At 44.1% G+C, this 25,867-nt stretch overlaps 1 protein-coding gene across 5 annotated transcripts; it reads right to left on the bottom strand.

Annotated features, from left to right (window-relative positions):
• On the bottom strand, window positions 1-25,759 carry LOC106582973 (draxin-B-like). 5 transcript variants are annotated; one of them, XM_014166621.2, is made up of 7 exons: window positions 25,263-25,757; window positions 14,589-15,093; window positions 12,293-12,435; window positions 10,793-10,913; window positions 10,402-10,494; window positions 682-771; window positions 1-533 (listed from the first exon to the last, which is right to left on the bottom strand). In XM_014166621.2, exons 2-7 carry the CDS (start codon window positions 15,088-15,090, stop codon window positions 421-423), a joined length of 1,062 nt encoding a protein of 353 aa, XP_014022096.1. In that variant the 5' UTR covers window positions 15,091-15,093; window positions 25,263-25,757; the 3' UTR covers window positions 1-420. The 5 variants fall into 5 exon arrangements, with proteins under 5 accessions (XP_014022096.1, XP_014022095.1, XP_014022093.1 ...); XM_014166620.2 differs by having other exon boundaries at window positions 25,258-25,757; XM_014166618.2 differs by having other exon boundaries at window positions 14,589-15,114; window positions 25,263-25,756.
• Window positions 25,760-25,867: the final 108 nt, after the last annotated feature.

Genomic DNA, 25,867 nt, shown 5'->3' on the forward strand with positions numbered 1-25,867 from the left:
ATCAATGTACAAGAATTTAATCACATAAAATGAGGTTGAAAAAACACAATAGACACAGAGTTCTGTTCTAAATATTGTATAAATAAACAAATATTAAAACATATAAAGGAAACTCAAACAAACATTTTTGCTTATCATAATAATTACCTTTAAAGAGTAGTGTGACAGAATCATTAGAAAAGCCATTGACAATCTATCCATTCTCAGAAAACACATTCATATGTTCATGTTCAGTTAATCAGACACTGCACAGTTGTTGTTTTGGAATTAATGTGTACATGTACATGATTCTGTGGCACTGAAGTGAGGGAGACCAGATGAGTAGTATGAAAATTCTGAATGAACTATCACTAGACAGTGTCTGTCTTTTATGTCAGAGAGAGTGGTCATGTTCAGTGTGTGGTGTGTGTCTGTGACCCCTCACACTGTGATGAAGGCCCCCTGGTCTCTGTTGGCTGACTCTGGCACCACACAACGACCCCTTCGTCTGGTCACATGAAGCTTCCGGTGGAATTTGGCATAGCAACGGAACCCTGAGACAAATTAATAGGAACGCTGTCAGAGGATGGACAAGCAGGCTACTGACATCAGAAACTGAGCCCCATATGTCGTATGTTGGTTGTGTTCTCACTTAAATTCTCTGATGCTCTGTGGCTTTGGTCTGTTACGTCGCTTACTCACCTTCCTCGCACATACAGTCATCATAGCACTTGTTGTTGAGGCCGCGGTTGTGAAGCTTGCACTCGTGCTGTCTCAGGTCACAGCAGGATCCTATGGGTGGGGTAGAGGGAGAAACGTCAAGTTATTTGCGTAACCCCGGTTCTCTGATAATATGAGTGAAGTATCTCACTACAGGGACACATGAGAGCCAGTTTCATCATAGCGCTTGCAGAAACCTTCCAAGTTCTTGAAACTTTCTACACTGACTGACCTTCATGTCAGTAATGATGTAATGATGTAATGATGGACTGTTGTTTCTCTTTGCTTATTTGAGCTGTTTTTGCCATAATATGGACGTGGTCTTTTGCCAAATAGGGCTATCTTCTGTATACCACACCTACCTTGTCACAACACAACTGACTGGCTCAAAGAAATTCCACAAATTAACTTTTAAGAAGGCACACCTGTTAATTGAAATGCATTCCAGGTGACTACATCATGAAGCTGGTTGAGATAATGCCAAGGGTGTGCAAAGCTGTCATCAAGGCAATGGGTGGCTACTTTGAAGACTCTCAAATATAAAATATTTACTGATTTGTTTAACACGTTTTTGGTTACTACATGATTCCATATGTGTTATTTCATAGTTTTGATGTCTTCACTATTATTTTACAATGTAGAAAATTGTCAAAATAAAGAAAAACCCTGGAATGAGTAGGTGTATCCAAACTTTTGACTGATACTGTATATATTTTTTTTTACAGCATTACCAATGTAATTTAAAGTATATAGATTGTAAACAGTAGTGGGCCGAGTATCAAACCTTGGGGCACCTCTTTATGCAACTCAAGAAACTCAGGTTTGACCCCATCTACCTTGATGGCCTGAGTTCTGTCGTTGAGATAATTCTGAAACCATCGGCAAGCATCAGTATCCAACCCTATGGAGGACAACTTATTCAACAGAATAACATGGTCTACAGTATCAAAAGCTTTTGACAAGTCCACAAACATGGCAGCACAATTCATTCTATCATCTAAGTCATTTGCAATATAATTTACAACAAGCATGGTAGCCAGAGTGGTACTATATTTAGGTCTGAATCTGGATTGATTAACATTAAGAATACCATTTACAGATAGAAAATAACATAGCTGTTTGTTGACCAATGATTCTAGGATTTTTTGCAAGACAAGGGAGCCTGGAAATGTGTCGATAATTATCGAGATCATTACTATCCAACCTTTATGGAGTGGCAGCACAAAAGCTGCTTTCCACACTTTCGGAATATTTCCTGATACTAAAGTTAAATAGAAAATGTGTGTTACTGAGCAAACAATGAGGAGTGCAGCATAGTTAAGCAAAGACGGGTCCATCTTGGTGTCAATAGCTAATCAGGCAGCAAGAACTTCTGTTTCTGTGAGTTGCCAAAAAGAAAAACCCGGGCTACCATTTCCTAAGTCGACTGATTCCATCGAGACAACTGAAAGCTGTATGTGGGAAGAACAGTCAACTGACTCGGCAAGACCAGTTTGACCACCATTTATTTCAAGTAAGAAACTAGCTGAGATAAAATGCTGATTAAAAACATCACAAATCTTAACTTTCTGAGTAATGATGCAGGAGTCTAAAACGACTTGCTTACAAAGGGAAGTAGAGGAATTACCCTGCTTCAGTGAATTAACTGTTTTCCAGAATTTAGAGGGATCACTAACAGAGTCTGCCATAGAGCTAAGGAAGTATTTTGATTTGACCTGTTTAACCGAGGCAATGCACCTATTTCTCAATTACCAAAACAGCTGCTAATCAGCAAACGAGCCAGTTTGTCTAGTCTTCGCCAGGCTTGATTTCTTACCAAGAGGCTGAGAGTATAGGAGAGTACCATGGATTCATTCGTTTTTTGACTCTGAGTTGCTTGAAAGGGGCATGTTTAGGGCTCCTGAGTGGTGCAGCGGTCGAAGGCACTGCATCTCAGTGCTTGAGGCGTCACTACAGACACCCTGGTTTGAATCCAGGCTGTATCACAACCGGCCGTGATTGGGAGTATAGGGCGGCGCACAATTGGCTGGTGTAGGCTGTCATTGTAAATAAGAATTTGTTCTTAACTGACTTGCCTAGTTAAATAAAGGTTACATTTTTTAAACCAGTCAAAATGGATGAGAAAATGAAAGTGCCAAAACAGGGTCCTGGTATGCAGCTAGTAAAAAAAAGCTAATCAATCAAATGTATTTATAAAGCCCTTTTAACATCAGCCGATGTCACAAAGTGCTATACAGGAACCCAGCCTAAAACCCCAAACAGCAAGCAATGGTGGCTAGGAAAAACTCCCTTGAATGGCAGGAACCTAGGAAAAAACCTAGAGAGGAACCAGGCTCTGAGGGGTGGCCAGTCCTCTTCTGGCCTTGTCGGGTGAGGATTATAACAGAACATGGCTAAGATGTTCATAGATGACCAGCAGGGTCAAATAATAATAATCACAGTGGTTGTAGAGGGAGCAACAGGTCAGCACCTCAGGAGTAAATGTCAGTTGGCTTTTCATAGCCGATCATTCAGAGTTAGTGACAGTAGGTGCAGTAGAGAGAGAGAGAGTCGAAAACAGCAGGTCCGGGACAAGGTAGCACGTCCGGTGAACAGGTCAGGGTTCCATAACCGCAGGCAAAACAGTTGAAACTGGAGCAGCAGCACGACCAGGTGGACTGGGGACAGCAAGGAGTCATCATGCCAGGTAGTCCTGAGGCATGGTCCTAGGGCTCAGGTCCTCCAAGAGAACAGAAAGAGAAAGAGATATATTAATATCTGTATTAATATGATCTATATTAATATAGATCATAAAGGATTTTTTTTATATTTATCTTCACAATTATAGGAGGGTCAGTTTTCAATTTGGTATCTCCAAGCGATAGGGCAGTATTCGCTAATATCACTTGCAAAAACACCACCAGCCAAATACTAATGGGGTCGGTTAGTCAATATAAAATCAATCGATGAGGAGTTTGCTAGGTTTTTTACATGAATCTGAATGGGTTTCATTATCAGCTGAGTCAAGTTGAATTCAAAACAGATATTCTTAAACTGATCTGAGGCATGTGTAAGCCAATCAAGATGTAGATCTCCTAACACATCCAGTTCAGAAAGGGTTTTAAATAATCAGAAATACTACCAACAGCCCCCACCGAAGCGGCTGGAGGGCGACAGACAGCAGTAATAAATATCTGCATATTTTGGCTTATGGCCACTTTTACAACCAACAGCTCACACACATAAGAGTAGATTTGACATAAATAGCTAATCCTTCCTCTCATCTTTGTCTATCACATTGGAAATGTTGTAGTCCACAATGGCAACGTCCTTATCCATAATCAAATTATTCAGCCAGGTCTCCAGGACGTCTTGGCTAGTGTCATGCACCAGACATCCAGAAAGTCTAGTTTAGACATCAGGCTTCCCACGTTTACAGTAAATTGATCAAAAATATAAATGCAACATGTAATGTGTTGGTCCCATGTTTCATGAGCTGAAATAAAATATGCCAGAAATGTTCCATATGCACAAAACGCTTATTTCTCTCCAATTTTGTGCACAAATATGTTTACTTCCCTGTTAGTGAGCATTTCACTATTGCCAAGATAATCCATCCACCTGACAGATGTGGCATATCAAGAAGCTGATTAAACAGCATGGTTATTACACAGGTGCACCTTGCGCTGAGGACAATAAAAGGCCACTCTAAAATGTGCAGTTTTGTCACACTACACAAAGCCACAGATGCTAAAGTTGAGGGAGCGTGCAATTGGCATGCTGACAGCAGGAATGTCCACCAGAGCTTTTGCCAGATAATGTAATGTTAATTTCTCTACCATAAGCCAACACCAATGTCGTTTTAGAGAATTTGGCAGTATGTCCAACCGGCCTCACAACCGCAGACCATGTGTAACCATGCCAGTCCAGTATCTCTACATCCAGCTTCTTCACCTGCGGGATCGTCTGAGACCAGCCACCTGGAAAGCAGATGAAACTGAGGAGTATTTCTGTCTGTTATAATGCCCTTTTGTGGGTAAAAACTGATTCTGATTTGATGGGTCTGGCTCCCCAGTGGGTGGGCCTGGGATGGCTAAATCCATAGATTAGGGCATAGCAAATGTATTTAACTTGACCAATTTCCTTAAATGAACTGTAACTCAGTAAAATCATTGAAATTGTTGCATGTTGCGTTCATATTCTTGTTCAGTATATATGTAACAGTTCAAGCCATCTGTGAGATTTGAAAAGAGCAGGAGTATCCATGTTGACACAAGAGTCAATAGAACTGGATGAGCTAGCCACAATGGGCTTCCTGATTGGATTCAAAGTGGCAGAGCTAATAGTAGAATTCAGGTAAATGTGCACAAGATTACTATTGGCAATACCCCTATGTTTATGAGCACATGTAGCAATATGATCGCTTGATATGTGCATACTGTAGGTGGAGCTAGCAACAGTGGGTTCCTTACGGGAGCTAACAGAGCTATCAATGGAAATTAAATTAACAGGCCCATAATTACTATTTACAATAACCCTAACAACATGTGAATCTGTGGAGGAATGATTTCGCTGCGATTTAATAGGAGTAAATACCTTTGAAGAGCATCCATTGCTTCCAAAAGGTGTCAGAATTGTCTACAAAGGTTACACCAATGGAGCTGCAGTAGTCACGTAGGTAGTGAAGTGGTATTAACCTGCTTAAACGTTCACTACCTCGACCCAGCAAGAGCAGAGGGCCAGAAATTATAGGATGTTTTTTGATGTCCAGCAGAGATCCAATCAGTTCTTCAAAATCCTGTTTCAGCCGTTCCAAACTACCATTCCTAATGTCATTAAATCTCACATGGAATATAACAGCATCAATCTCCGTGTGCTGACGTAGAACGGTAGGGAGAAAAGCCTAGTCATATCCTGTACTCGAGGTCTGGGGTAGCACAGGGTTTTTGGTCCAGGATCCGAGACGTTTCTTACCATAGAGATGCCTAAAACAACAGCCAGTGAGATGAGAGAGAAAATCCGCCCATTCCTACGCCTCGCATGAGTCGGGAGACCCGTTGAGGACTAGTGAGAGGCGGTATCTCGTATGCTCAGAACTCTTGGCACCCGGTTCAAGCCTCCCATAACCAGTGAAGCGTCATACACTGTAGAAGCCACCGGCAAGGGAGACAGAACAGAGGACCAAGGCGCAGGTATCTCCGGATCCAATATTGAAGCAGAAGCCCCCAGGGATGAAGGTGCCAGAAACTCTGGATCCAGGGCGGCGAAGCTGTTTGAATTCTTTATCAGGTCCGGGCTTCCCACCGCCAAGGAGGCCCCTATTGACAAAATGCCGCTGCTTTCGACATCCACGGCGAGTGACGTGCCTCCATGGGTGGTTGGTAGAGTCAAGAATAGGAACATCCACTAAGTCATCCAGAAGCATCCTACCAACTCCATTCACCAGGGAAGGGGTAAACCCCTTTGGGGAGGGATCCCTGCAGAGCACCGGCCAGTCGGCTGTGGAGAGACAACACGGCAGCGACACTCCCATCAGGCCAGAGCGGCATCCAGCAACTGGAGTAGAAGAAAAAGTAGGCGGACATGGATTCCCCAGTAGCTTGTGTAAATTCGCTATTTGTTTGCTAAGAGTAGCCACTTCACCCCTGTAGTCCTATGCAAGCAAACAGTTGCTACATTGAAAGTCCGGATGGTCCATATTGTCCCAGAATAGAGCAAAAATAAACACAGCTCCTGCATCTTTGAAAACATTTGTTAGCAACCTTAATTGAAACTACAGTTTAGCTAGTCTAGCTGGGCTTCCATGTCTCTCTTGTTGACAGGAATTTACTAAAAGTTTGCTACAAGCTACAGTGGGTTTGCAAATACAGCCTGCACCCCACTTCCTAAAACAAGCACAGCCAGTGAAATGGCAAACACACAAGCAACACACACCTGAGTCACACACCAGTACGGCAAACAAAGAGAAAGCGGAGGACTTGCTCATCGTATGGATCCCGGCTGCACATACACTATATGAGCGGGAGATGACCAACTGGCAAGTTGGTGCTATAGAAACAAGTAGTAAATTGTGGGGCACTGAGCCAAAACAAAGGTCAACATGTTATAAGGCTCCACGGTCCCACCCTCTACTTCATTATCAAGCAAATGTTTTCGTCCACGTGAAGGGAAACGAGATACTTCACTCATATTAATATTGTCGGTAGAACCTCATAAAAGGTTTGAGGGGTAGCCCAACATGCCACATTACAGATCGCTTGGATAGAGATGCCTTTGTATAGTGCCCATGACGCAGCCATACCTCTGGTGGAATGGGCTCTTAAGCCCTCCGGAGGTGGTAAACCCTTGCTATTATAAGCCAATATAATAGCCTTCCCTATCCAGTGGGATAGACGCTGGCGACAAATGGGCCTGGCCCTACAGGGAGGTTCCCAATAGACAAAGAGCTGGTCGCTCTGTAGTAGGGCTCTCGTTGCCATTCAGATGCGCAAGGCGCACATTGGACAGCAGCGATGGAAATGTTCTTCTTCTGTGGAGAAAAGGAGGTGGGCGTAAGGCTAGCAGCTCCAAAGTGAGGCAATTGTAAGCTAACCTTAGGCGTAAATGCAGGGTTAGATTGTAAGGTAACCTTTGATAACCCTACGGCAAATAGCAGGTATGAGTGGTGGGCTGACAGTGCGTGCAGCTCACTCACCCACTTTGCGTACGTAATGGCTAAAAGTAATGCAGTTTTAAAATGAGAAATATCACATTCCTACAATTTCCAGCGGCTCAAACGGCTGCTGTGAAATGACCTCAAGCACAATAGGTAGGTCCCACGATGGGACTAACGGCTTGGACACTGGGCATAAGCGACAAGCCTTTCATAAAATGACAACTCAGGGGGTGTTTCCCCGCTGTATTATTGTCGAAGCCTATATGACAGGCAGAGACTGCAGTCAGGTACCTCTTAATGGTGGAAAAGGCTTTCCCCTGTCCAAAAGGTCCTGCAAAAAGCATAGTACCTCTGAAACAGAGCATTGGAAGGGAATGATCTGTTTCTGACCGCACCATCTTTCAAACATACACCACTTACTTTCATATAGTGAGCTTGTAGAAGGGACCCTAGCCGTAGGCCTATTGCATTGATAGTCATCCTCTCACAGGCCAGGCCCAAAGAGTGCGCAAAATCTCTCCATTCACTTGGGTCAACAGATCCCTGCATAACAGCAGCTGCCAGGGCTGGTCAAAACAATCTCCGCTAGCCACAGCTGTCCTGGCCATTGAGGGGCTGTAAGGATGAGGGACACGTTCTGATCCTTCACTCTGGATAGAGTGGGAAGGATCAGACAGGGGAGGAAACGCATAAAGCTGCACCCTTGGCCATGGGTGTGCCAGCATGTCCACCCCTAGTGGTGCATCACTGCCAGCTAGTGCAAAGAACAGCAGACAGTGTGTGTCTGTGCATGATGCAATGAAATCTACAGAAGCTTGTCCGTATCTCTCCCACACTTGGGCCACCAATTGGGGATGTATAGGGGATTCCCTCGGGACAACATGTCTGCTACTGTGTTCATAACACCTGGAACATGCATATAGCTACAGAAATCGGGCGCCACCCTGGCGGTTGATGTATGCCTCTACAGTCATATTTTCCATCCTGACCAGGATGTGACAATTCCTAAGAAAAGGCAGAAAATGTTTTAGGGTCAGAAGGGCTGTAAGCAACCTGAGGTAATTTATATGAGCAAGTGGGAGTTGTGGGGACCACAATCCGTTCACTGCTCTGCCCTTGTGGGCTGCGCCCCACCCTGTGACAAATGTGTCTACCCCTAGTGGAGTGCCTTCGGCAAAGACAGAGAGGTCCATCCAGTGGCGGAGAGCCGGACTTTGAAGTGGCTGCAATGAAGGACCGCTTGCCCCAGGACCTGCCTCTACTCCGTGATCTCGCCTCCGAGTTTGCAGTCTTCTGCGACGGTGGGGGTTTGGAACCACTGGGACCAGTGCACTGCCCTCGTCCTGCAATGAAGTTACACGGGCTGGTTGCAGGGGACGTCAGACCGGGATGGGGCCTGGGACTGTGTGGCAGGCAGAAGTTGAAAGCCTTGTCTTCTGTCCTGCGAAGTTCCATCCTACACATACACATTCTGGAGGATGAAGGAAGAGAAACATTCAGGCCAGGGAGAGACGTGCCGGCAAGTGAGGAGGCACAGTGTTTGGGGTGGAGGTGGTTAGCTAGAGAAGGATCCACTGGAGGGGTTTACAGAACCCCAGCTCCTCCATACCCTGCATGTCCATGGTAGCAAAGTCCCTAGCTGGGACCTTGCCCGACAGGGCCTTTTGCCAGTTGTGTTTGGCCTCCGCCAAGCAAGCTGGAATCGCAGGGACATCCTGTTTCCCAGGGACGGAACAGGATGGAAGTCTCTTCCAATCAAATCAGTCTCTTTCAGCGTTTCACTCAATATTGAGCTTGGCTGCAGCCCGTTTGTACACATGGAGCAGCCGATACTCCATGCTGGGAGAGAGGGGCCCTTCCTCCCTGTGGGGGTTCTTCCTCCCCTTCTTCATCCTCATCGTGGAAGTGGTGCAGAATACTGTCATCCTTATCCTTGTACATCCCCTTGTCTCCTTTCCCTGTTGCTAGTTTGTCAAACAGTGGGTGGAAATCCAGGGGGAGACCGTCCATAACCTCAGCTCAGCTGGTTTCATTCAGGGTTGTTGAGTTGCCTCTTGGCCTGAAGGCTGGGAGGAAGAAGAACATCGCGGGGGGCTGCCTGGCACGCCCTACTTTTGAGACTCGACTTAGGTAACTTCTTGCAATGCGTGCAAGATTCAGGATTAGCGAGAGCTGCCTGAACATGCTCCAGTTCCAAGCAGCCAACACAGACGGTATTGTGTGTCCCTCCCTGACATGTAGGACCCGCATGGGCACGAGCAAGCAGGGGGTCTGCTGGGTTCACCCTGTGCAGGGGTAGTAGTAGCCATAGCTCTGGCTAGTGGGTCCAGGCTGTGCTTGTGATGGCTGACGCTTAGCCGTATAGCTAGCTAGTGTTCACATCATGAGCTAATTGCTAGCACGCTGCTAGCTGAAGAAAAAGTATGTGGCGTAACTCTTTGGTGAGCTAGCTAGGTTAGCTTTGCCTTGCAGTGTGGGCTAACCAAATATTAAAAGTCTCTTTTCTGTCTTTTACCGTGATGGGGAAAAAGAAGCATGAAGAAGTTAGCTAAGTGGTGTATTGGGGCGAAGGCTAGCCGTGTGGTGCTAGCGTTGACTGTAAACTGAGAAGTAAACTTTTCCTTTGGGTAAATGTGCTCAATTCATGCAACGCAAAGCTGTTAACTTGTGCTAGGCAACGCGTCCTGTATAGGTCCCCTTTGAGCAGTTAAGCAGGAAAGCAGTGGTTCAAGTCGTGCTGAGGAGAGATAGATAGAGCTTGCGTTCTCCGTTAAGAAACTGATAATGAAGTAGAGGGTGGGAAGGAAGAAACTGATAATGAAGTAGAGGGTGTTACCGTGGCATCTATTTACCATACACTATTTGCCACGCTTCCTGTCTGCCTTTGACAGACGTGTTATTGGATCTTTTTTTCACAAAGAAAAATGACTTTCGGTTGTAAATTCAAACGCAAATGTTTCGACCCTCACATGGCCTTTATCATAATGAGCTTTCATGAGACCATGACCTGAGTGGCCAGAGGTCAAGGGTCAGCAGAGTCGTGGATGGAGGACAGTTTAGTCACTGACCTGGGAGGCAGTCCAAGTGGTGGTCACATGGCTCGATGGCATCAGAGTCCACCGTCACGTTGCCACTGCTTAGGTTCTTACTACGCCGCTTGTCTTCAGCATGCAAAATAACCAGCACAAAAACAGACTACCAGTAAAGTACTTAGACTGATTCAACCCAGGCTCAGACAAACATATGGACAATCAAGCAAACACTTTAATGTCAAAGAAATAACAAATATATCAAATGTGTCTATCTTATGCAGTACAGTATGTTCAGTAGATGCAAAAGCATCATTAGGGTTTTTTGTGGAGTGAACACATATTCATGTATGACTTTCCACCAACATTAACATTAGCTGTATTTTCTCAAACTGAGATGACTAAATGTGTATTTGAATAAAGTGCTGACCTTTCTTCCTGGAAGAAGGCCAGGCATCCACTGGCTTCATGTCCTCGTAGTCCGTCCAGTCAAACAGCGTCATATCCAGAGTGGGCATCACCTCTCCTTGCACTTTCCCCCGGCCTGACTTCTGTAACGCAGAGAGAATATTATAGCCACACTTTAGTGGCCTATAACTACATTCCCGTGAACAGACACCTGGTCCATAAAATGGCCTGTTAGTTGTGGACACTCAGGACTTCACAGCCCAGAGTGCTTTACAGGCAATCAGTGGGTTTCGGAGGACATGGCTGCCCACTACACTGTTAATGGCCCTGAGGCAGCATACATACATCGTACTAAACATTGTATGGTAGAGTGTTACTACTTGTCAGAGGAGAAGGCATGTGAATCACTTTCACACAGCTGTGATTTTACCGGTACGTCAATGTCCTTCAATATCACACCTTGAATCAAAGCAATTTAAGCAGAAGTCAATATTGAATAAAACAACTCCTCAGAGGATTACTTAGCCAAAACCGATATGTCATAAACTTCAACGAAGCTCTTACATAACTCCTTTCCTCTGTACCTCTGGACTGTGTTGACAAATTAATAGCCGGTTATAATGAAGTCAATATGACATTGAGAGGTCTCCTTGGGATGTCTAGAGAGACAGGACCTGAGAAAATCATTTATCAGGAAATAAGGGTCTGTGCCAACCAGACTCCTTGTAACATTGATCCCAGCTCATTCTGTCTCACCCAGAGGAAACATTGAGAAACATCAATTAGATGAATGGCGGTGGGATACTAGTACCTGGCTGTTCATTTAGCCATCAGCCAGAATCAAACATTAATTAAGAACGCTCACAGCGTCCCGGTGTCAATGAACCCAGGTCCACTCCAAGCGAGGCTATAATTTCCACTGCAGGCCGATATCTGACAGCTCCTGAATATAGACATGCACACAATATCCAAGGCTCTCTGGCACCTTGTAAACAGCATACCAAGCAGTCAGACAGTTTAGACATCAAACACTCACAGAGGCCAGTAAAGCCAGAGAGGGCTACAGTAACTATGGAACTATGGACCTGAGACAGACACCACAGAAAAACAGCCTGGAGTAAGAGTCAGACCCCAACACAGGCTGAGTACTGTTATTTACCAGTCTGATGAGTGTATTGGTGATTTAATAGCATCCCGAGAAAAATAGAGGGAGGATAGAAGAGGGAGAGTATTTGTATGTGAGAAGCAATCTATCTGTGTGAGTGATCATTGTGATGGCAGGCAGCATGCTGGGAGAAAGTGAAGGAAAAATTATAGGTAATTTAAAAAGCCTGTCTCCTCATTTCTCTGAGATGAGTAATGAGCTATGTGATACATTAAGCCCATTACGGAGCCTAGGTATTTCCAAATTGGAAATACAGTCACTCTTTAATTACCATGAATAGCTCTATAAATCCTACAACACTGAATTACAATAGACAATGTTGTTTTGAATAAGCACTCATATGTCTTTATGGGTTACCTTGGGTTTGGTGGAGGCTGGGGGCAGCATTGGGGGATGCTCGCTCATCACCGTGGTAACCGCAGAGGAGCCGGAGCCAAAGATGGTGGAGGAGACAGATCCCTCCTTCAGACTAGAGTCCAGCTCAGGCTCAGGGAAGAAACCTATAGGAAGGATGGATGGACAGAACAGGGGTGGGGAGGAGAGGAAAGACCATCCATTATCATATCCACTTAACCAGATCTCTCCCTGTTGACAAGAAAATTCAGTTTTTTTAAGTATAAGGTCAACTTCCGACTTAACCTCAAACTCTGATGCCCTCGTGGCATTTTCTAAACTATGCATAATATTGTACACTACCCTCATTAAGAACATTTGTGTTTCAAAACTATAAGTCCTACAAACATATGTTTAGTACTGTTAGAAAGGTAAAAACTGTGGGATTCAGATTTCGTTTTATATTACAGAGCCCAAGAAAACTGAGCAGGCTCCAAGAAACTGAAATGTTAATATTTTAAACAAATTCCCAAAGGGACACAGACATTTTAAATGCGCAGGGCTTGTACAATGTGCAATGCCTTAATTTTTCGTGTTACAGGAACGATATACATATGATGAGAAAGCTGAAGTCTCTACCTATCCAATGATGTAAATACACGGAGTGTACAAAACATTAGGAACACCTTCCTTATATTGAGTTGCACGCCCTTTTGCCCTTAGGACAGCCTTAATTCATCGGGGCATGGACTCTACAAGGCGTCGAAAGTGTTCCACAGGGATCCTGACCCATGATGACTCCAATGCTTCCCACAGTTGTGTCAAGTTGGCTGGATGTCTTTTGGGTGGTGGACCATTCTTGATACACATGGGAAACTGTTGAGCGTGAAAAACCCAGCAGTGTTGCAGTTCTTGACACACTCAAACTGGTGCGCCTGGCACCTACTACCATACGCTGTTCAAGGACACTTAAATCTCATCTTGCCCATTCCCCCTCTGAATGGCACACAAACACAATCCATGTCTCAATTGTCTTACATCTTAAAAATCTTTCTTTAATCTGCCATCTACACTGACTGAAGTAGATTTAACAAGTGACATCAATAAGGGGTCATAGCTTTCACCTGGATTCACCTGGTTTGTCTATGTCATGGAAAGAGAAGGTGTTCCTAATGTTTCGTAAACTCAGTGTATATCCCCTGTCTGATTCCCACTCTGTCAACTAGATCAGGGGTTCTCAAACTTTTTGGGGGCCAGTGACCCCTTTTGCGATAGCAAATTCATTAGGGATCCGCTCATAACTCGAGTGAGATAAAATAGCAGACAAGGAGTTTTACTATGACTTCGTAAGTGCATGGCCGGACGAACTAAGTCTCGGGCCCTGGGAAGGAACATTTTAAAGGCCCACCGCTTGGCATTTGAGAGTAAATGTTGCAGTTTTAAAGCTAATTTCCTGCTATTCTACACATTTTGTCATTGGGCAGAGAGATTTGTTGTTGCTGCAGCTTTGAAGCTAATATCCTGCAATTTTACAAATTTTGCCATGAAACTCATTCCATGAATCCCTTGGCCAAAATGTGTTAAATATGTCATTTTTTTTGTAATATTCAATTAGAAAATTAAATGAAAAAAAAATGTAATAATAATATTAATACTAATTTGGACATCTGGCCGCAGACCCCCTGTAGTACCTCAAGTCTGAGGACCTCAGTCTGAGAACCCCTGCACTAGATAGCAGTAGGAGGTCTCTTGGCCACTTGAAGCCAGTTGCGTCTTGTTTGGGTAGTGAGTCACTTCTCCAAAATGGCTGAGTGGATTTTCAAGCCTGACATCTTAAAATTACCTTACCAATCAGGGTTTTCAAGTTATGGAGTTTTTATTTATATACCGGTGAAGAAACGTCTTTTCCCATTCACTTTTCCTATTGTAAACAATGAGATAGATTAGCGGACCATGTGGAGGATGCATACGAGGTAATGTGGATGGAGAAGAAAATAAATTGCTTCACAATGACCATCAAGGTGTACCCTTTTCCAATCACTGTAGCTTTAAAATTATATGTCACTTTATATTTTCTGACAACAACAAAAAATTGGGTTCGATAAACAGCCTTTTTGCCCAAATCCTGAAGTATCCCTTTAACAGGTTAATAAATGTATCAATGCTCTATGACAAAATCACAGAATTTATCATTATGTTTATGTTTTTTAATTGATTAGTAGCTAAGCATTTGGGCTCTTTCACAACTCATATGTAAACAGAAATAATCCCAAACAGGCTTATGGCTCATTTGATAACCCTAGATCCTTTGGGGACTCACCTTTAGTGTGCCGACCCTTGTCTCTCCGACCTCCATGTCTCCTGTGATCAAAGTGGTGCCCATGTCCCTGTGCCTTCCCCTTGTGTGGCCCCAGAGGGTGGTTCTCCCGAGCATGAGATGGGTTCCTGAAGCCTCCGCGACCATTCTCCCTCTCCCTGCCCCCAGGGCCCATCTCCAGTCTCACCGGGCTCAGGCCATCCAGACCCGTCCCATCATCCTCATGCCGAGCTGCGGGGTGCAGGGGACTGCGGGAGAGGAGCCCAGCCCCAGTATTGGCTTTGGCACTGTGGGCCCCTTGGCCCCCATGCCTCCCTCCACGCTCCCTGACGTTCCCATGCCCATGGCTCTGGAAGCCCTGCTCAGGGTACTGGAGGGCATTGCCATTGCCTGGTGAGGGCTGTGCCAATCGCCTCTTGGCGTGTGTGGAGCTGGGCTCAGCGCTGTGTGAAACGGCTAGATTGGAGACCAGGAGAGCCAGAGGCAGACACCAGGAGGAAGCCATCACCTGTAAGTACAGCACCACTTGCTGGAAAAATACAACAGATTTCAGTACACTCATGCTATGTTTTACTCAAGAAAAGAGAGGATGGGCAGGAGCAGCTACAGTATGATGCCACAGACACGCTATGGACTTCCAGAGTTCATTCAAATACATGTAGACGAACTAGGCTCTTCCTCATCATGTTTTTTTTTAAATCCCTACAGAACAGAGTATTTTCTTGGGTGAAACATCCACGTCACAGCTGATTGGTGTGTCATCTCTCTGGACTGTCTGTGGCTTTAAACCTCTGCCATGGAGTCCAACACCAGGCAGCCACACTATCATCTTCTGAAGGCCCCAGACAGTACCCATGTTGTTCCCTTGTCCTCTTATCCCAGAAGCACTCAGTTCCACCATATCATAGCCTACTCACCCCTTCACCCCTTTACCCCATCCCTGATGCTGTGCTACGGCAGCACTCATCAGTCCTGGCAGTAATCATCAGCCTCTTGGGCTACCCTCTCAAGCTGCAGTGGCTCTTTAGGAGCCTATAAAGACAGAGACAGGCAGCCCCTTAGTGCTTGTGTTGTAAATGCCTTTCCCTGTCTGTCTGTGGCCTTGGAACATCCTCTTCATCATGAGATCCTGCAGCCGTTCTCCATCACAGGCTTGTATACCTGTAGGCTCTGGGACTAGTGGGGTACTGACTGCACTTGGTTGATTAAAAGGTCCTTGGTATAGTAGGATTTGCTGGAAATATTTCCAGCAAACATTGCCCATATTGGCACGATGTGGGCCCAACGCAGGCAAAAATATTGGACCCATATAGGCTGCCTTTGCTCATTGGCTCCACATTGGCCCCCAAGGCATTTGCCCAATGTGGACCTCCCATATCTGGTGAGGGCAGCCCTCGCCTTGCCTGAAATAAGCAAACATTCTCGCATTGGCACGATGTGGGCTAAAATATTGGCCCAAGGTGGGCAGTCTACATGGGGCCAATGCGCCTTGGCTATTTAATAGGAATTCATAATTTATTTATAAAAATGTAATTCAATGCATAAATTGCACAATTTAAGCCTTAATGGTATTTAGGGAACATGATACATTGTATCAGAAAAACAATGCTGTTGTTACTATCATACATATATTTTCACACAAGAGAAACTGTTACCTTTCTCCTATGTCACATGTACTTAAGTATTTTTAAAGACTTCATCATTGGCAGTGTAGAAGATAAAAACAATTTGGTCATCAAACAACAGAACAACGGCAGTAACGGTTGCACAAAAAGAACTGTGTGCAAACCACCCCCCAAATATTCAAATTGGGATGGCCCGTGCTGGGCTTGGTGTGGGCTAGCCTGTGCTGGGCGTGGGGTAGCCCATGTTGGGCTTGGTATGGGCTGGCCCATGTTGGGCTGATGTAGGATTGATGTGGGCTAGCCTGTGTTGGGCTGGTGTAGGCTAGTCTCTGTTAGGCTCGTGTGGGCTTGGTGTGGGCTAGCCCCTGTTGGGCTTTGTGTGAGCTGGCCCATATTGGGCTGATGTGGGATTGGTGTGGGCTAGTCTGTGTTGGGCAGGTGTAGGCTAGCCCATTTTAGGCTGATGTGGGATTGGTATGGGCTAACCTTTTTTGGGCTTGTTGTGGGCTAGCCCGTGGCAGGTTGGTGTGGGCTTGATGTAGGCTAGCCTATGCTGAGCTAGCCCGTTTTGGGCTGATGTGCTATTGCTGTGGGCTAGCCCGTGCTAGGCTAGCCTGTGTTGGGCTTGATGTGGGCTAGCCTGTGCCCACCTTGCCCACCGAATAACCACACGGGGCCAATGGAGTAATGTTCGCTGGGTTGGTATGGGGCTCAAGGAATCCTCAGGATTAATAATCACTAACTGACCAATTTAATTTGTATTCAACTCAGGATATCCTAATAAAATGTCCCTGTTTGCTGTTTCTAACCCCCTGGTCTAGTTCATGTGGGTTCATTTGGGTTGTTTATTAAAAGAACAAGTCTTTCTGTTCCTCTCTGATGGGTTGGGACCGTCCATCGCCCTGGCAATGCAGAATGACTGCAATGCCCCCGCAGGTCTCTAGGCTAGGCGGGACGAATTCGTCCCACCTACGTAACAGCCAGTGTAATCCAGTGGCGCGATTTTCAAAACGTTAAAAATCCTATTACTTCAATTTCTCAAACATATGACTATTTTACAGCCATTTAAAGACAAGACTCTCGTTAATCTAACCACACTGTCCGATTTCAAAAAGGCTTTACAACGAAAGCAAAACATTAGATTATGTCAGCAGAGTACCAAGCCAGAAATAATCAGACACCCATTTTTCAAGCCAGCATATAATGTCACCAAAACCCAGAAGACAGCTAAATGCAGCACTCACCTTTGATGATCTTCATCAGATGACAACCCTAGGACATTATGTTATACAATACATGCATGTTTTGTTCAATCAAGTTCATATTTATATCAAAAACCAGCTTTTTACATTAGCATGTGACGTTCAGAACTAGCATACCCCCCGCAAACTTCCGGGGAATTCGCTAACATTTTACTAAATTACTCACGATAAACGTTCACAAAAAGCATAACAATTATTTTAAGAATTATAGATACAGACCTCCTCTATGCACTCGATATGTCCGATTTTAAAATAGCTTTTTGGTGAAAGCACATTTTGCAATATTCTAAAAACATAGCCCAGGCTTCACGGGCTCGCTATTTAGACACCCGGCAAGTTTAGCACTCACCATAATCATATTTACTATTATAAAAGTTTGATTACCTTTTGTTGTCTTCGTCAGAATGCACACCCAGGACTGCTATTTCAATAACAAATGTTGGTTTGGTCCAAAATAATCCATCGTTATATCCGAATAGCGGCGTTTTGTTCGTGCGTTCCAGACACTATCCGAAATAGTAAAGAAGTGTCACGCGCATGGCGCAATTCGTGACAATAAAATTCTAAATATTCCATTACCGTACTTCGAAGCATGTCAACCGCTGTTTAAAATCAATTTTTACGACACTTTTCTCGTAGAAAAGCGATAATATTCCGACAGGGAATCTCCTTTTCGGCAAACAGAGGAAAAAATCCCAAAGGCGGGGGCAGTCGGGGTCACGCGCATAAGCCCGTGTCCCTTGATCGGCCACTTGAGAAAGGCGATAATGTGTTTCAGCCTGGGGCTGGAATGACGACATTCTGTTTTTTCCCGGGCTCTGAGCGCCTATGGACGACGTGGGAAGTGTCACGTTAGAGCAGAGATCCTTAGTAAATGATAGAGATGGAAAAGAAGTTCAACAAATGGTCAGACAGGCCACTTCCTGTAAAGGAATCTCTCAGGTTTTGACCTGCCATTTGAGTTCTGTTATACTCACAGACACCATTCAAACAGTTTTAGAAAAATTAGGGTGTTTTCTATCCATATGTAATAAGTATATGCATATTCTAGTTACTGGGTAGGAGTGGTAACCAGATTAAATCGGGTATGTTTTTTATCCAGCCGTGTCAATACTGCCCCCTAGCCCTAACAGGACGGCGGTGTGACCCATACAGAAAATCAATTGGGAAGAAGTATTGAGCCACTGCTGCTGGGGTGTTGTGGGTCGATAGCCTTGCCTCCATCATCACACACACACACACACACACACACACACACATTCAAACACCCCACCCTGAGGTTTACAGTGGGTTATTTAGGTGCTTCTAAAAATGGGCCAGGACTAGGAGATTGCGTTATGGGGAGGAGGGGAAGCAGCTGCTGTCCGGGGAAATTTGTGGGGTTATTGCAGGCAGACCTGCTGGGGGATTAGACACAAACTGCTTTCTCCTGCCCATCTCTGGGAGGGAGTTCCACCAGCTGTGCAGTTTGCAAACAAGAGTGGGACGGTAGTTGCTGAGGTGAGACCTTTGTCTTCTCCAACCGTACAGTGTGTGTCTGAGAGAGAGGCACTGTGCCATATCCCACATAAAGTGTTTGGTCAGGCTTGATCACATTTCCAGCCCTGTACATAAGACTAGGGTGGCAAAGCTACCGGTAATTTACCAAAGTTATCAGAATCTTCAGTAATTTGGCAATTAACAGAAAATCTATAGCAATTATCATAACTTTGGTAATTTATACTTGAAATAACTTCAAACAAATATATATACACTACCAGTCAAAAGTTTGGACACACCTACTCATTCAAGTTTTTTTTTACTATTTTCTACATTGTATAATAATAGTGAGGACATCAAAACTATGAAATAACACATATGGAATCATGTAGTAACCAAAAAAAGTGTTGAGCAAGTTCTTCAAGGTAGCTTGTTGGCTGCTTTTCCTTCACTCTGTGGTCCAACTCATCTCAAACCATCTAAATTTGATTGTGGAGGCCAGGTCATCTGATGCAACACTCCAATACTCTCATTCTTGGTCAAATAGCCATTACACAGCCTGGAGGTGTGTTCAGTCATTGTCCTGTTGAAAAACAAATGATAGTCCCACCAAGCGCAAACCAGATGGTATGGTGTATCGCTGCAGAATGCTCTGGTAGCCATGCTGATTAAGTGTGCTTTGAATTCTAAACAAATCACAGAGTGTCACCAGCAAAGCACCTCCACACCCTCACACCTCCTCCTCCATGCTTCACGATGGGAACCACACATGCGGAGATCATCCGTTCAGCTACTCTACGTCTCATAAAGACAGCAGTTGGAACCAAAAATCTCCAATTTGGACTCATCAGACAAAAGGACAGATTTCCACTGGTCTAATATCTATTGCTCGTGTTTCTTGTCCCAAGCAAGTCTCTTCTTATTATTGGTGCCTTTGAGAGTAGTTGCTTTGCAGCAATTCGACCATGAAGCCCTGATTCACGCAGTCTCCTCTGAACAGTTGATGTTGAGATGGGTCTGTTACTTGAACTCTGTGAAACATTTATTTGGGCTGCAATTTCTGAGGCTGGTAACTCTAATGAACTTATCCTCTGCAGCAGAGGTAACACCATCCCATCTGTTTTGCGCTTATTGGGACTATAATTTGTTTTTCAACAGGACAATGACCCAACACACCTCCAGGCTGTGTACCTAGTCAGTTGTACAACTGAATGCATTCAACTGAAATGTGTCTTCTGCATTTAACCCAACCCCTCTGAATCAGAGAGGTACGGGGGGCTGCCATAATCAACAGCCATGTCTTCGGCGCCCGGGGAACAGTGGGTTGATGCCTTAGGTATCCCCCTTTCCCTTTTAAGGGCTATTTGACCAAGAAGGAGAGTGATGGAGTGCTGCATCAGATTATCTGGCTTCCACAATCACCCGACCTCAACCCAATTGAGGTGGTTTGGGATGAGTTAGACTGCAGAGTGAAGGAAAAGTAGCCAGTGCTCAGCATATGTGGGAACTCCTTCAAGACTGTTGGAAAAGCATTCCAGGTGAAGCTGGTTGAGAGAATGCCAAGAGCGTGCAAAGCTGTCATCAAGGCAAAGGGTGGATACTTTGAAGAATCTGAAATCTAAAATATACTTTGATCGGTTTAACACTGTTTTGGTTACTACATGATTCCATGTGTGTCATTTCATAGTTATAATTTCATACAATGTAGAAAATAGTTTTTAAAAAACACTTGAATGAGTAGGTGTGTCCAAACTTTTGACTGGTACTGAATTTCATCTGTGTCCATATTGTTCATGAGTTTCTGACATTTTCTCTTGAACCATATTGTCTAACGCATGAAAAAAGCATTTAATCAACAATGGCATTAACTCTTAACTCGTCCAATTATAGACTTTTCATAACTGCCATCAGTTTGACACCAAAACATTGAGAGCAAATACATATTGACATACTAAAATAAATGTGTAATTAAAAAAATATAATAATGCTGAAACCCTCCTATTAAACACCAATGGTATTCACTAAATGTATGGTTTATATTTAGCATAATGTTTTACAGCTTTGTCATTCTGTTTCATTTTAAAATTGTGTTATTTAATTATTTAATATATTTTACATGTGATAAGGCCACACAGAGGGTCAGAGAGCATTATAGATGCCTGTGATAATCTGAAGTACCCAAAAGGGCCACTAGATGTCATGTAATAGATTATATAAAATCGTTGAAAGATACCAAAATTATATTAGTTTACTGGTAAACTTCAAAAGTTTCCAGTAATATACCCTCCCTTTGCGACCCTACATTTGACACAAACTACTGCCGTGGTGGAGGGCAGAGGGTATTTTTTAGGGAGACTAGGGAAATCTGCCATCACTAGAAAATACTCTCGCTTGTCAGTCTGCTCAGTTCTGGAGGAGTGCACTCCATGAGGCCTTGCTGCCAAAATGAACCAACCAACTAGTCCAAAAAAATAAACAATCAAAATACACAGGAAACGGATTGACTGAGCCCAGACTCATTTTGGAGATCACTGAGCCCTTTGAAATGAGCGTGCAGATAATGGGCCGCAGACAGAGGCTGATTAGCAGTCTGAATGGCACAAAAATGATTTTTCTCTCACACAATGAGAAAAGTAACGCCTTCATAGAAACAGAGTGAACTGCTTGTCGCAGGCTGAAAAGTCATGTTGCCTTAAAAGGAAGCTGGTTGGTGACAGAGGGGCACAGAGCACCCCTGCCTAGTGAAACCCCTTCTCCTTTGGCCCTTTCATGTAGCCACTAACAGGTGGTCCCCTGACAACTCAGGATGTGGGTGGTAATGGAATACTCTGGGGTGAAGTTCTCAGCATTATCTGATGATTAGAAGTCTCTACCAAACAGTGTATTACAGAGCACTGTGTGATACAGGTAGGACGCAGCAGGGGTTAGCATCTGGCGCTGAGGCTGTGGCCGGGCCTGAGGGGCCACATTCGCGGGGTTAGCTGGATAGTAGAGGAGTGTGAAACTTTGATTCTGAAGACAGAGAGGGCTTTGAGAGAGCATGAGGAAGAGTAGGACATGTGGTGTACCTTCACCTCATATACATGGAAAGCTGTGAACATGAAAAACGACCTATTGAAATAACGAGGAATAAGAAGCCACAGATCCTAGAAGACTTTGTAGAACGACTGCATATCATCAGTTGAAGGCCACTAGCTGGGTTAAAACAATAGAGATGATTTAGGCTGTTCAGACAGAAGTCGGGCCAGTGATGATGGACAATCTAGCAGCGGAGTGTTAAGGGCCACCTCTGGAGGGCTGATTCATTAAACACTATTGATGCGATCTGAGAATTCTCTCTGGTTCTACGACCAGTCCTCAGCGATACCAGGCCCCGACATGTTTCATAAAAGCCCTGCTAACAGCAGATCATGGACACAGCTGAAATTATAGTTTGAAGTGTGCTTCTGTGGTAGTGAGGGAAGCAGCAAGGCAAGGTAAAGCAGTGGAGGCACAAGGCACTGGTCTGGCAGTGGTCTCTATTTAATGCATATTGATCATTTCACCTGCTGGGCAACAAGCCTCCAGAAGCCATATGCTTCTTTCCTGTTGTCTGTCATAGCAACCAGCCAGGCCACAAGGAACGGCCAAACAAAGACCTCAAGACCACTGAAATCATTCTGGGTTTACATAAAGAGATTACAGGCCCATGTATAAAAGCAGAGACTTCCTTTTTTCCATTTCTATTAGATGATTTACCTGATTAGCAGTTTTCCGTCAGGTTGCTAAGTGTGTGCCTTATGTGTGATGTGGTTAATTTAGCCCAGTCAATGACAGTGAGAGGACAATGGGAAGGCGTCAGGAAGGGAGTGGGTGGCAGGGCTCAGGTGAACTCTGGTCCCTGTCCCCATCACACACGGCTCAATGAAGAACAGCAGAAGAAAGACTTCACACCAACCAGATCAGACATGCATGACTAATTTACCATCCTTTCTTTGCTCCTCCAGTGAACAATGCCAATACCCCCCCAAAATGTGAGGTTATGTGGTAAACACAGCGGTGATCCACTGCAATACTGTACACTAGTCAAAATAGGAACGCAAAGATAAAGATAATTCAATAGCCTGTATAAGTGAATGCTCAAGAAAATGATTGATTTGTCAATCATTTGGCAAACTTATTTAAGGGACAATGTATGCCTTAATTGATCTATTATCCAATTAAAGTTCACTGTTTGTCAGGTGTTTTCCATGTGTGTAACACATACGGTTCTCAATATTTACCAACATTTTACAAGTCTGACATGGTAGTTTCCATCTGATTTCTCAACAAACACTTCAGGAAAGCTGCTGTCTGCACTATAAAAGTTAATTTCAGCCAGTAGCATTTCAACTGCCCAATCAATTACCACCGACTTAAGCAGTTTGAATTCTTCAGCACTCTGGAGAACAATATTGTAGATTTCAAACCATCATTTTTTTCAGCTCTCAGTGTGCAGCATTATCCGTGGAGCCCCTGGAAAGTGCTCAGGGTGATAAATAGAGCCATAAGGAAGGCCCATCTGTCAGCTGATGCAGAGGAGAGGCACAAACTGATTATGTGGCAATTTTGTTTCAGGTACAACAGGGGTGTATTCATTCCGCCGATTCTGTTGCAAAACATTTCTTAAATGGAAGCAAATGGAACGAAACAGGGAGGGACCTAGCTGAATTTGTCCAATATAAACTCTTGTATTAGTCTGTTTGCTTCTGTTTGGTTCATAAGCAGTTTCTGTGATGAATACACCTCTAATGTTGGGCGAGATCGAACATTGCCACTGTTGCACAGCAACATCACAGACATCCCGCAATGTAGCCCTTATCTTCCCGTAGAGCATGCTCAGTGCACATACACACACTCACAGCGGGGAAACCTCCTCCAGACACCCACAGAGCAGAGAGAGAAACACGTTCCAACAACGCTGAGACACAAACAGCACCAGGAGAACAGAGCTACAGACATCACACTGAGAGGGAAAGAAGGGGGGTAGGCCAAGAGAACTTAGGGAGATGGGGAGAGAGAGCGAGAGATAAAGAGAGACTATCCAGGGGAGGGTTACTTGGAACAGTGACAGTGGAATCTTTCTTTCATTTGGTGGCACATAAGGAGACCAGCTGGGTCCACTGTTCCACAAAGACACTCCTTGGCCAACCAAAACACAACAACAACCAATCAGACTGAACCAACCTTGAACCAGCATCTCACACCAGAATACTCATTATAGGACATGGAGATGGTGGACACTAGTGGAGTCCATAGTGGAGGAGATTTTCTATAATGGCACAACTCACTACTTATAGACTACCCACTACACAGAGGAACACAGAGGACACAGAGGGAGGGTGATAATGATAAGAAGTTATCTATGTAAGTGGAATGGGGGGGGGGGAATTACTTTTAGGTGAAAGAAGGCTTAGTTAGTGAACGATAAAGTCATGATTAATATTGTCCTTTGGTTTCCTATTATTTTGATACATTTTCTCTGATTAGTGAATGTAGACTGGGATGTGGCCCCCAATTTGCCCTGCTGGGAGCTTCACAGTCAGGTGCACCCACAGTCCTTGTGATCACATTCCTGCTGATTGGCTTGGTTTTAATTAACAGGCTTGTTAATGAGTCCAGAAACACTGTACACCCGATGTGTCTGCTTTATATTCCCTTTTAAAGGCATGATCTGACATGGAGACCCCCAAACTAAATGATATATACACACATATATATATATATATATATATTTCTCTCCCTCTAATTAGGTCCTTGTAATACCAATATTATTGAGTATAGTCTCAAAGATGTACAGGCAAGAGGACATGATCACAATATATGATTGTATCATAACATATTCACATAATTAATACTCTGAGATGTTTGCCTGATACAGAAAACATAATACCCCCCATATCAGAATGATTTTCCCCGTGCCAAATAATAAACATACTTTTGATCAGATATCAGAATTAAAGTTACCATTAAGTAATTAGTAATATTGAAGGTACTACTGTGCATCGAAAAAAAACATACAATTTCACATTTAAATGTATAATAACTGGGCGCAACGGTTTATATCTTGCCTTCTCAGTGGATCCCATTCATATAAGTTTTTAGAAGCAACAACAGTGTGTGTTATTCATGCATTATTTAGTAGGCTACAATATTTAGTCTAAAATGCAACAATAAATGCAACAATAAGCTAAATTAATGACACAAAAGGTGGCACATTTGATTGGCTTTTCGTTATTGCGACATAGCCATGTTTCAACACTTGAATAAAAAGGACAAAAAAATTACCTCACCCGCGTTTCTTAATCCGTTGAGGTTGACTATTATTGCAAAGGTAATTCAGTTTTATATGGGATGAGAGATGTAGGCCGTGAAAGCGCACAAGACTGAAATTCCGTCTGTTTGGGGTCCGTTCACGGTCGGTGTGTTGATCGTTGGGATTAAATTTGGTTTGAGGAGTCACTGGCTGTAAGCGCGTAACCGAATGCGCGAACGTGCGGGGACTGATGTCAGTGTTTGTCCCATTAGTTGAGGCGCAAGAGAATAGGCTACCTGGGTGTGGGATGGGTTACGTCAAATGTGAAATAATTCACGAATTTAATTATTTGCGTTTCACCACATGCATTGGGAACTGAATATTGAAACGCAGTGTTAGACAAGCAATTAAGTGTGCTTAGAGAAATTATTTTGCAAGAAAACGAAACAAGAAGCGTGTACAGAATACTTGTGTAAAAATATTGTCGAACTCAAGAACTGGCATCCGTGCATGTGGCAGTAGAGGGTAATGAAGCAGCAGAGGTACAGCATGTTGTGGAGTAGGACTTCCTGCTTGGCCCAATGCATTATCAGCATATTACTCCGTGTCCCTGGCAAGAGCAGCGCGTGGTATTCTAGCTGG

This window comes from Salmo salar, chromosome ssa22, assembly GCF_905237065.1.
Source record: "Salmo salar chromosome ssa22, Ssal_v3.1, whole genome shotgun sequence".
Lineage (NCBI taxonomy): Eukaryota > Metazoa > Chordata > Actinopteri > Salmoniformes > Salmonidae > Salmo > Salmo salar.